The sequence below is a fragment of the Erinaceus europaeus genome, chromosome 5, assembly GCF_950295315.1.
Source record: "Erinaceus europaeus chromosome 5, mEriEur2.1, whole genome shotgun sequence".
Classification (NCBI taxonomy): Eukaryota; Metazoa; Chordata; class Mammalia; order Eulipotyphla; family Erinaceidae; genus Erinaceus; species Erinaceus europaeus.
This window is the reverse complement of record NC_080166.1, coordinates 60,082,480-60,095,149: the sequence shown is the minus strand read 5'-3', so window position 1 is coordinate 60,095,149 and position 12,670 is coordinate 60,082,480. Positions and strand designations below refer to the sequence as shown.

The 12,670-nt window shown below is 40.6% G+C and overlaps 1 protein-coding gene and 1 long non-coding RNA gene across 4 annotated transcripts in view; one reads left to right on the top strand and one right to left on the bottom strand.

The window, feature by feature from the left end:
* LOC132538615 (uncharacterized) overlaps window positions 1-12,670 on the top strand; it is a 720,469-nt gene that overhangs the window by 133,673 nt on the left and 574,126 nt on the right. The window lies entirely within an intron of this gene.
* PTPRQ (protein tyrosine phosphatase receptor type Q) overlaps window positions 1-12,670 on the bottom strand; it is a 257,933-nt gene that overhangs the window by 90,993 nt on the left and 154,270 nt on the right. For both annotated transcript variants that reach the window (XM_060191363.1, XM_060191364.1), the window contains exons 27-29: window positions 9,666-9,787; window positions 5,700-5,886; window positions 209-453 (exon numbers count right to left, since the gene is read on the bottom strand). In XM_060191363.1, the coding sequence (XP_060047346.1) occupies window positions 209-453; window positions 5,700-5,886; window positions 9,666-9,787 (554 nt within the window). The remainder of the gene's footprint in view (window positions 1-208; window positions 454-5,699; window positions 5,887-9,665; window positions 9,788-12,670) is intronic.

Genomic DNA, 12,670 nt, shown 5'->3' with positions numbered 1-12,670 from the left:
AGCAGATGAAACACAATGTTAACCAAGTTGTTATGTCTTCAAATGTAGAGGCATAGACCTCGGCAAAATAGTTGAAAATGGAGGGGATGGGACATGGAACTCTGGTGGTGGGAACTGTGTGGAATTGTATGCCCATTATCTTACAATCTTGTTAAACGTTATTAAATCTCTCATAAAAAAATAAAAATAAACTTAAAGTTGTGCTTACACTGATATTGTATGTATGTCCACCTTTCAGTCCTTCTAACATTGCAACCACAGATGTGTCCGTTTTCTGGATAATACTGAGGTTGTGAACCCAGACAGCAGTTGGATCATCTTCTTGGAAAACCAAGGCCTGGTATGCTTGGATTTTCCCATTAGGCTGAGAAGGAGGAAGGAACATTAACTGGAACTTTGTCACTTCATCTGGTATCTTCTGAAATGTCATGTTGTTAGGTGGATCCTTCGGGACTACAACAACATATTTAGCATAAAAGAAAAGAAAAGAAATAATGTGCTTTTTGCTCTCTGTGTGAAGTTTTCTTGAAATGTCTAACTATAACATTTACCAAATGGCTTGTTACCCAAATGGCTTAGATGATATAAGTCATGGAAGCCAATAAAGTTGATGCCATGTTATAGAATCATTGACCTTGGTGCATCATGGTGACAATGACAGTGAGGTGATTTCTTATTTATTTATTTATTTTTGATCTGTTATAAACATTTATTTTATTTTTAAAAAAATATTTATTTATTCCCTTTTGTTGCCCTTGTTCTTTTTTTTTTTTTTTTTTTTTATTGTTGTAGCTATTATTGATGTTGTCGTTGCTGGATAGAACAGCGAGAAATGGAGAGAGGAGGGGAAGAAGAGAAGGGGAGAGAAAGACAAACACTTGCAGACCTGCTTCACCACCTGTGAAGCGACTCCCCTGCACATGGGGAGCTAAGAGCTTGAACCGGCATCCTTACGCTGGTCCTTGAGCTTTGCGCCACATGCTTAAACCGCTGTGCTACCGCCCGACTCCCAAACATTTATTTTCTATGGAATGCATTTATCTGACCTTTTGAATTACTTTTTTTTTATTGCCTCCAGGGCTATCATTGAGGTTTGGTGCTGGTGGCCACATTTTTAATTTTATTGGACAGAGCAGAGAGAAATTGAGAGAAGAGGGGGACCTAAAGAGGAAGAGAGAAAGGCAGACATCAGCAGACCTGCTTCACCACTTGTGAAGCATCCCCCAACATGTGGGGAGGTGGGGGCTCAAACCTGGGTCCTTGCAGGGTCCTTGTGCTTAGTACCATGTGCATTTAATTGGGTGTGCCACCGCCTGGCCCCAGCTTTTGAACTTCTTATTAAAAAATGTTAGTCTAGGGGTTCAGGCGGTAGTGCAGCGGGTTAAGCGCACATGGCACAAAGCACAAGGACCTGAGTGAAGGATCCTGATTCGAGTCCCAGCTCCCCACCTACAGAGGAGTCGCTTCATGGGTGGTGAAGCAGGCCTGCAGGTGTCTATTTTCTCTCCCCCTCTCTGTCTTCCCCTTCTCTCTCGATTTCTCTGTCTTATCCAACAACAACATCAATGGCAACAATAACAATGACAACAACAAAGGCAACAACAACGGGAAAAATGGCCTCCAGGAGCAGTGGATTCATAGTGCAGGTGCCGAGTCCCAGTAAAAAAATAACCCTGGAGGCAAAAAAATTGTTAGTCTCACAAAACTTTGAGAGCTCACTCACACAGTCCCTCTTATCTTCCCTCCAGCTTCCCTGGTGATGACTTCTTCAGCTCAATGTCTAACCTGTGAGCTGATGTTGGTATAAGGAGGTCATTTAAACTGTAGGCCTTTTGTAGATTTTCTCAGTTACACTTTCATGTAGAAACACAGTCCTTTGCAGCTTCACCCAATAAGTACATTTCTGCAATCATCCCCAGAGGCAGCTACACAATTATTCCACTAATCATTGCCTCTTCTTTTCACTTTTCAAAATATTTTTATTATTTAAATTTTTCTTTTCCTTTTATATTTTGTTTACTTTATTTGCTAGAACATCGAGAAACTGAGAGGGGACAGGGAAATAGAGAGGGAGACAGAGACAGAGAGACACCTGCAGCTCTGCTTCACCACTCGTGAAGTTTCCTCCTGCAGGTGGGGACTAGGGGATTGAATCCAGGTTTTTGAGTATGGCAATTTGTACACTTAACCAGGTGTGCCATCCCCAAAGGCACCTTGCCCCTTATTTTTCTTGCCAAGCTTCTCCTATTGCCAATAATTTCCCACCACCGTACCTTTGATATTTTGAGAAAGAGTGGAATGACCCTGAGGGCCATTAGGGCTGAATGTTAGCGATAACCTATGCCTTTTTATTGATAGGAAGAGTCTGGTTTTATGGGTACACTGGTGTTTGCTTAATCACAGAACAATTTGCTACAGTGCTTCTGGTTAGTACTAATACATTTACCAACAATGTCCATATTCTGGTGTGGGTGAACACAGTTCTCAATTCCCTTTGATAAATGTCCAAGAGTGTAATTGCTAGATTGTTTTTGGTTTGATAAAAGACTAACAAACTATTTTACAGTGTTCCTACACATTTTCAGGAGGACCATTCTTCACCTTTTAATTTGGTATGATCAATATTATGTATGTATGTAAAAATGTGTGTGTGTGTGTGTGTGTGTGTGTGTGGTGGGCAGCAGTGTCAGCAGAACCTGCTCAGCTCTGGCTAAAGCTGGTGCTGGGACCTCAGAGCCTCAGGCATGTATGTCTTTTATGGATAATCCCTATGCTATCTTCCCTGTCCTTTAATTATTTAATTTGATCTGTTCTAGTTAATATATAGTGGTGTCTCATAGTTCTAATTTTCATTTAATAGCTACTTATGTAGAAAAATCTATCTTATGAGTTTGCTTTGTTAATCTCATTAAATCTTTAGTAATTTTATTTTATTTGATAGAATAGAGAGAAATTAAGAGGGAAAGGAAGAGACAGAGAGACATCTGCAGACTTGTCTGCTGTAGGTGGGAACCAGGGGCTTGAACCCAGGTCCTTGTGCATTGTAGTATGTGCACTTAACCAGGTGAGCCACCACCTGGCCCCTCATGAGTTTATCTGTCAGGCAATTCTTTCTCTTTTGTCTGTAAAATGTATGTTTATGGATTTTTTTTCTTTTTGCTGAATACTAATTGGACTTTTAAAAGTTTTAAGAGCTCTTTGCGTATTCTAGAAACTCCAGATAGTTTATGGTAAAAAAAAAATCATCAAATCATGTAACAAATTATCAACAATTCATCATAAATAAAAATGACATGAGGATAACATTTTTCTTTTTTTAATTAATCAATTTTTTATTTATAAAATGGAAATATTGACAAGACTACATATTTGAGAGCTACTCTCTTCCTTGATCCAGCTCTCCAGTTCTTTTTCCAAATATGACACCATTTCTCCAAACAATAACCTGGATCTACCTGCATAATAGATGTCAGGTGAAGGCAAAAACTAGTAAAGTCATGGGCCCTCTGGTGTATACCTAAAACAGACCTACTAGCTTTTTCCAAAACGGAGACCCCAAATCTTCATCTTTAACATTCTTGCCTTGAGGATAACATTATTTTAGAGAGACAGAAACTAGCTCTGGGAGGACTCAACAGTTCTTTATAAAATAACTGCATGATTATATCTACTTGATCAAATTAAAATGGACATGTCCCTCCTTACTTAGCAAAGAATTTCTGTGAAAAAGTCTGTTAGTATTTGGCTGTCAGTAGCTCAGATAATCAAGATTTAGCTTCTTGTGGTCCGGGAGGTGGCACAGTAGATAAAGCGCTTGACTCTCAAGCATAAGGTCCTGATTTCAAGCCCCAGCAGCACATGTACCAGAGTGATGTCTGGTTCTTTCTCTCTCTCCTTTTATCTTTCTCATCAATAAATGAATAAAATATTTTTTAAAAAAAAGATTTAGCTTTTTTTTTTTTTTTTTGCCTCCAGGGTTATTGCTGGGGCTCTGTGCCTGCACCATGAATCCACGGCTCCTAGAGGCCATTCCCCCCCCCCCCTTTTTGTTGCCCTTGTTGTTGTAGCCTTGTGGTCATTATTACTGTTGTTGATGTCATTCATTGTTGGGTAGGACAGAGAGAAATGGAGAGAAGAGGGGAAGACAGAGACGGGGAGGGGAGAGAAAGATAGACACCTGCAGACCTGCTTCATCACTTGTGAAGCGACTTCCCTGCAGGTGGGGAGCTGGGGGCTCAAACCGGGATCCTTGCGCTTTGTGCCATGTGCGCTTAACCCGCTGTGCTACTGCCCGACTCCTAAGATTTAGCTTCTTACAAAAGTCTTCATGAAGTACTGCCCTATATCAAAGAACAAACAAATAAAAGGTGAGAGAAAGGAGTGGATGCTATTTTGATAACCCTTACATTCTGAATGTAAAGTATATTAACTATAGCAAGTTAAACTAGGTGACTATAATGTTTATAATGTGGATGCTGTTATACATTTATGCCATATAAAATACTTTTCTTTTTTATTTTCTAATGAAACTTCAAAGAACACCAGGAGTCTGAAGACAGAGGGGGGGCAAGCAAGGCCCCCCTTGCTGACTTTTGGCATTTGATTCTTACTGGATAAGCTCTTCATCATTCTTTCAGACCCTGCTCGTAGTGACCTGAAGAGAACTGCACTAGTTCTGACATTTATCAAAGAGATTTCATTAGAAAGACATAGCACTTACTGGAGAGAAGAGAGAATATGGTGAGATCATGACCTGGACTCTAATTTTGAATTCCAGTTCTTTTACTAGCAGAGTGTCATTATTTTCATGTTTACCGTGAGACAGAATTAGTAAAAGATGAAAATATAAGCGGTTTTAGCTAAATAACAGCTGTAAAAAATCATGTTGTAATCAAATAACTTATTTTCTGAAATAATTAGTGTCTAAATAAATGCTGCAAAGAAATAAATTGGATGCATACACTGAGCGAGATTGTGTATTTCCAAGATTGGTTATTGTACATGTGTCCACTTTTCTTCAAAAATGTTAACAGAGTACCTCTCTTATCCTATGGTTTTGTCTGTGTTTCCTTTTTATAAATAAATACAAAATAATAAAAAAATGTTAACAGAAAATTTCATTTTGTTAATCATAGCAAGTCAATGATTCTTTCAAATTTACACACTTAAAATGTTTCCTAAGACTTTTTTTTTTAGGGTGGGGGGAGAATGAGGAGCTTTAAGAAATACATGATTCAGGTCATAATGGTTCTGCAAAGATTCTCATGCCTGAGGCTCTGAAGTCCCAGGTTCAATCCCCTCCACCACCGTAAGCCAGAGCTGGAAAGAAAGAAAGAAAGAAAGAAAGAAAGAAAGAAAGAAAGAAAGAAAGAAAGAGAAAGAAAGGAAGAAAGAGAGACATAATTCTCAGGACTGGGTGGTGGTGCATCTGGCTAAGTGCATATACTACTATGCACAAGGACCCAGGTTCATGCCCCCTGCAGGGGGAAAGCTTCATGAGGGTGAAACAGGGCTGCAGGTATCTCTCTGTTTCTGTCTCCCTTTCTACCTCCCCCTCCATCTAAATTTTGCTCTGTCCTAGCAAATTAAATTAAATTAAATTAAATTAAAAAGTTATTCAGGAACACCCCCACCCCCAAGTAAAGAAAAAAGTCTGTAATTGTCTGTGCATTTCGGCAGGGATGGAAAACATGCCTTACCTGATTCCAAAGTCCTGACCACCACTGGAGTACTTGACTTCCCTTCTGCATACACGGCCCTAATGTCTCCAGTAAACGCAGTGATCACCACAGAGTACCTCGTGAATATTTCTAAATCTTTAATTTCCATGGTTTTCTTTTCTTCATTTGACTTGATGATGGAAATATTAAATTCATCACTATCTACCTGTAGAAAGAAATAGCTAACAATGAAAGACAGCAGTCCCTGCAATGTCCATCTCCAAAGCATATGGCTGTGAAATTGTATGTGGTCTGTTCACCTAGCCAAGGCTTCCGTGCTTGGTTTATAGTCAGTTTAGCACGCAGCATTTCAAGTAAGTCAAGGAAACTGTGAGTCTATGAAATTTGTCTCAGAGTAACTTTAGGGGATCAGCAAGATAGCTTAAGAGAGAGGGTACTTGGTTTGTCACAAACACAGACCCAGGTTCGAGACCGGTTCCTGCCACATTGGAGGAAGCTCTGGCATTGTGGTATTGTTCCCTATCTACCCCCCTTTTTTTTCTTTTCCTTCAAGGTTTTGCTGGGGCTTTCTGCCAGCGTCATGAATCCACTACTCCTGGTAACCATTTTTCTCCATTTTAATGAATAGGACAGAGAGAAAATGAGAGAGGAGGGGAAGACAGAGAGACAGAGACACCAGCAGTCCTGCTTCACTGCTTTTGAAGCCCTCTGCCCCCCCCCCCCACGCCCTGCAGGTGGGGAGCATGGGTCTGAACCTGGATCCTTGTGCTTAGAACTATGTGCACTTAACCAGGTGTGCCACCGTTTGCCCCTTCTCTCTCTTGATCTGTCTGAAAAACCATCCTAGACCAGTGAAGCCCAAGGACAGAAGACACAAATAAATAAATCTTGAGACAGGAGATAGCTGGCCTATAAGAGCATATACTTGTTGTCCCTAAGATGTGTGGTTTGAACCCCTGAAGCACATGGAAGCATTCTACTGGCCATGCCTAGAATGAACTGGCATGTTTCTGTGTCTGGCTCTCCCACTCTCCCCTTTATTTCTAAAATAAAGAATGGGAAAAACGAATCCAACAGGCCATTCAGTGGTGTTATAGTACATGCATACGACCATAGGTTCATTCCCTAACGCTGCATAAAAATAACTGAAGAGAAACTATAAGAGCAGTTTGTTTCTTTGTTTTTACCAAAGCACTGCTCAGCTCTGGTTTATGGTGGTGCAGGGGATTGAACCTGGGACTTGGGAGCCTCAGGCATGAAAGTCTCTTTGCATTATGATATCTACGCCCACCCAGCAGTTTATTTTTTAATCCTTTATTTATGATTGTACAGAAACAGAGAGAAATTGAGAGGCAAGGGGGGATAGGGAGGGACAGAGGCCAAGAGACACCTGCAGCCCTATTTCACTCCTTGTGAGCCTTCCCCCTGCAGGTGGAGAGCCGGGGCATGAACCAGGAGCCTTGAATGAGTCCTCATGCTTTGTTCTATGTGCGCTTAAGCAGGTGCGTCACTGACTGGCCCCTGAAATATCTTTCTCACTTTGCTCTCAGGTACCTGGCTTGAAAGTCTTAATAGCTTATATATGCTGTTTACAATACTAGGTCCATGTTCTCATAACATGTTCTCAGAACACCTTTTCTCGTAACTTAGGTAAGGAGGCCTGGGGCCAGGCCATGGTGCACCTGGTCAAGCTCAACTTTGCCTGCCTATATTACTCTGATATTCTCCTTGTCTAATTGAGCACCTGCAGGCCTGCACTGGCATTATTCTCTACAATGGAACCATGCTGATCCTATGGATCAGAAATCTTTATCAAGGGGGCCGGGTGTTATCGTGGTGTGTTAAACGCACATGGAGTGAAGCGCAAGGACCAGCGTTAAGGATCCCGGTTCCAGCCCCTGGCTCTCCACCTGCAGGGGAGTCGCTTCACAGGTCATGAAGCAGGTCTGCAGGTGTCTCTCTTTCTCTTCCCCTCTCTGTCTTCCCCTCCTCTCTCCATTTCTCTCTGTCTTATCTGACAACAACAGCAATAGCAACAATAACAACAACAACAACAACAAGGGCAACAAAATGGAGAAAATGGCCTCCTGGAGCAGTGGGTTTGTAGTGATAACCTTGGAGGTTAAAAAAAAAAAAGGAATCTCTCTATCAATTCATTGCTCTAACTCCTCGAAGAAGCCATAAAGTCCTAACGATCTGGCAGCTCAGCACTTGTATTCCTCAAAGCATTATCTGGGGATAACTTTCTATTTCTTGCACAAGGTGAACACTGCCTCATCTCCATGAGAACTTCCTCTCCATGTTCTGCTGCGATTATTATTATTTTTTTCTTCAGATTTTGCTCTGATGTTATTTTATTTGGGAGATTCCCCCCCATGCCTTTTCTTTTCTTTTTTTTTTTTTCTATATTCTTTCTTCTTCCCCCCTCCCCTACCCCACTGTACTGTTTCTTTCCTCTCTGGCTTGTAGGGATGTTTGGCTTGAACCTGTGACATTAGAGCCTCACACAGGAAAGTCCATTTGCATAACCATTATGCTAACCCCCCTATCCTCCCTTGATGCATTTCCCCTAGCCATCTTGCAATAGGAATTAATTTATATTGTATTTTTTAAATTAATTAATTTATTTAAGAAAGGAGACATTAACAAAATCATAGGATGGGGGGTACAACTCCACACAATTCCCCCACCCAATCTCCATATCCCATCCCCTCCCCAATAGCTTTCCCATTCTCTATCCCTCTGGGAGAATGGACCCAGGGTCATTGTGGGTTGCAGAACGTAGGAGGTCTGGCTTCTGTAATTGCTTCCCCTATACTGTGCTTTTTTAATCTATAAATAACATTTATTTATGAGACCAGAGCAAGCATATAAAAAACATGAATGAGGGCAGGCCCAAGACCTTGTTTATGAACATTTTTCTTCTTCTTCTTTTTTTTTTTTTAAAAAAAAACTTATTTTAAACCTACTTATATATTTATTTACTTTCCCTTTTGTTGCCTTGTTGTTTTATTGTTGTCATCGTTGTTGGACAGGACAGAGAGAAATGGAGAGAGGAGGGGAAGACAGAGAAGGGGAGAGAAAGACACCTGCAGACCTGCTTCACCACCTGTGAAGTGACTCCCCTGCAGGTGGGGAGCTGGGGGCTCAAACCGGGATCCTCGTGCCAGTCCTTATGCTTTGTGCCACCTGCACAACCGCTGCGCTACCGCCCGACTCCCTACACTGTAACTTTATATTACCTTAGTATATGTCATCACTGAAACACTGACAGGTCAAATAAGTTTTCTAAGGGCTAATACCAACAGGGCTAAAATTTAAATAGTTTTGTTTCCAAAACCTGTATTTTCATACTTTTCTTTCTTTCCTTCCTCCTTTCTTGCTTCCTTCCTTCCTTCCTTCCTTCCTTCCTTCCTTCCTTCCTTCCTTCCTTCCTTCTTCCTTTTCTCTTTCTTTCTCAACTGAGAGAGACTAGCCTTGCCAGATAAACTAAGTACTGACTACTAAAGTTGAATAAGGGAAAGAGACAGGATCACTTAATGATGATCTTTCTGGTCACTGCCAGGCCACCTCATCATCTGGGGCTCTAGTCAGAGAATCCAGAGATTCCCATGTAGATATGATGGGTCTAGACCCCTAACAGATCCCTCTGCCCACCACCACTGGTCATCTCCATCAGGAACAGCATCATAAGCCCTCTTGTGGGCCTCTACAGAACCTTGCCCTCAACGTGGAGTAGTGGTAGGGATTGCCCTCCTCTCTGAATGGAGGCTGGGTCAACCTATTCACCCACTCATCTTTTCTGTTTTGGCCAGCATGTTGCTCAGCTCTGCTCACAGACTAGTCAACTCTGTACCAGAAATTGAACCAAGGGTTCTGCAGCCTCAGGCTTGGAAGTCTTTTATGTAACTATTATGCCCTTTCCCTGTGAAAACGGCACTGACCACTGTGCTTTGTAGCACCATTCCCAGTAGTAGCACATACCGATCTGACATCCACCAGATAGAAGGTTGGGCCAGTGAGGACAGCAGGCTCACTCCAGCTGATGTTGAGGCTGAAAGGGGATGTTGCTGATACACTGACATTTTCAGGAGGCCCATCTGGAGCTAGAGAAACAGAAAACCAACATCTCTTGTCAAAATTAAGTAGAGAATGGAGGGGAGACTTGAGAGTTTCCCCAGGAAAGAAACCCCTGTAAGGTTTTACCAAGTCTATTTCCTGAACAACAACTGAACTGAACTGTTTCTGAGAGTTATGAAATCAACTTAAATTGTACCCCTGAAAGTGAAATTAGTAACATTTAATGAACCTTCAGCAGCCAAGAAACCACCCCCCCCCCCCCCCCCCCCGGTTTAAAGACCAATAGTTGCAAAGATTAAATTACGTCCTCATTTTCACTTCTGAAGACATCCTTTGACAGTGTGGCCCTGGGTTTCAGATCTGTCTTTGAGACAAGAGCTCCCAGTTTAAGAACTGCTCTCGAGTGTCTAATAAAATCTTACAAACAGCTCTTGATTTATTGATCTGGGAATTTTAACTGTTATTTCTAGCTTTTAGATACCCTGCTAATTTGTGTTAGTAGTTGCTAATAAGGACTATGATAAAATAGCCTGTAGAAAATGAGAGCTGTAATGAATTATGTATTAACTTAAAGTTTACAGCATGTTTAAAATATTGGCAAATCCAAAGAGCAGTGCCTTTCAGATATTATTACACATGAAGAACACGCTCTGAGAAATCAATGGTCATACACACATGGCTTTTAAATTCAAAATGCAGTTTTGAAAGAAAGCATTGCTGTTGCTAAAATAGATCTGAATATTTAATATTATAGAACTAAAATATTTAATAATAAAATAAATCTAATTTAAATTAATAAATTCAGTTTGATGTGCTAACAATGTGTTAAGATATGCTAAAATGTTTTAAGAATACCTGAAAAGATACACTTAATCACAGAAGAGCAAAGCCCGTGCAAGGGCATTGCATGTAAAATACATTGCGTGTGGTCTGGGAGGTGGGTAAGGCATTGGACTCTCAAGTATGAGGTTCTGAGTTCAATCCTCGGCAGCTCAAGTACCAGAATGGTCTATCTTTATCTCTCTCCTTCTACATTTCTAATAAACAAAAAAAAAAAAATCACAGAATGCCAGATAAGATCTGCAGGGATGCAGAAGTTATACAGGCTCCTGTGCTGACTATGGGCCTCAGATCAAATCTATGGGGTTTACAGTTTAACAGTATTTAAATACTTTTCCCATACTTGGGAGCTACTCTCTTTCCTGATCCAACTTTCTAGTCCTTTTTTCCAACTATGACATCATATCCCCAGATAGTAACTTAGGTCACCTGTATGTTAGATGTCAAGCTCAGACAAAAATTAGTAAAGTCATGGGCCTCTTGGAATATACCTAAAATAAACCTACTAGCTTTTTCCAAAACAGAGACCCCCAAATCTTCATCTGCAATATTCTTGCCTTTAGGTTCATGATTAGTCAACAGTTTGTTCTACACTGCTCAGCTCTGGCTGATGGTGGCATGGGTGACTGACCCTGTATTGAACCTGGGTCTTTGAAGCCTCAGGCATGACAGTTTCTTTGCATAACCATGATGCTATCTACACTCCCATCCCATGCCTTACCAAGGTAAATAGCACTGATTTTACTGTTTTTGATGAATAAGTAGTACAGAAAGTAGGTCACATAATTGATTCTGTTATTACAAATGTAAACATTCCCTAAATCCATCATGATCCCACATAAATCACATAATTTATCCTACTTTTATTATAGCTGTTTTTTTTAAATCAGCATTGCAAAACAAGGATGACATTTGAAGGAACTGATGGCTAAAAAAAAAAAATCTATGTGTAAATTTTCAATTTGTGAAACCGCTAAGAATGAAAAGGGGTGTAGTATGTTGAAAAGGATTTTGACAGGCATACTGCACCACCTAGGAATCCTCACTTAGAATGCAAAGCCACTTAAATGAAAGAGATCTGTGCCTTCAGGCTGAGCTATATGCAATGGTCTAGATTTGGAAGAGACCCAAGTGTCCAATCCTGGATAGGTGTATAAGGAAGTTATTGTGTGTGTACATGAGGGGATACTACTTAACTGTTAGGAAATGATGGGATTGTCTGTTTTTGCTACAGCATGGACGGGACTGTACGGAAGCATATGAAATGAAATAAGTCAGGAGGACAAATATTGATTGACCTTGATCATAGATGATCTTTTAACATTCAAAGCAAAGGAAAATACGGAGTGAAACACTAAATTCTATTTCAGTGTGAGGCTGGGGGATCAGAGGGAAGGGTGGGAATTGGTGGGGGTTCAGTGCACTATAGTGAAGGGAGATAGTAATATGATGGTGGGAGAGTCATGTTGGCATCTATTTTGGGGGAGATGTGAGATGCTCTAAAGATCAAAGATGAGTTCCGGGGACAACAATCTTGCAAAGCATTATCTTAATCAACAATAAGAAGGATTTGTGTCATAGGTGAATTAAGAAAGATATTGACCCAGGAATACTGTTGGGCATATCTCTGCCCTCCTATGGCTTCTACTTAACAGTGGGATGATAATATTGGAATATTAATTACACATTCATTAACCTAGAGAAATATTGAGACATAAGTATTTCTCAGTGTTTTGAGTTTTAAATCCATATGAGCAATATTCTCCCCACAGATTCTAAAAAAAAAAGTATAAAGATGATAAAACAAGTCTTTCTTCAATTCACAAGAGCAACAATTTGTATGTAATCTTGGTCAGATAACAAAATTTCTGGACTCTGGTTTCCTCCTTGTAGGTATATTTCACATTGTTAAAAAAAAAAAAAAAAGAGCTGTGAAGACAAATGCCCAAGTGATTCTGGCAGGAAAGCAAGGTGTTATATCTTATAACTGGACAGATGGGATGCATTGGATCGACCTTCCCGTGGTTCATCCCGTGAGTACCCATTCATTGGGGAAACTGACGATCCTT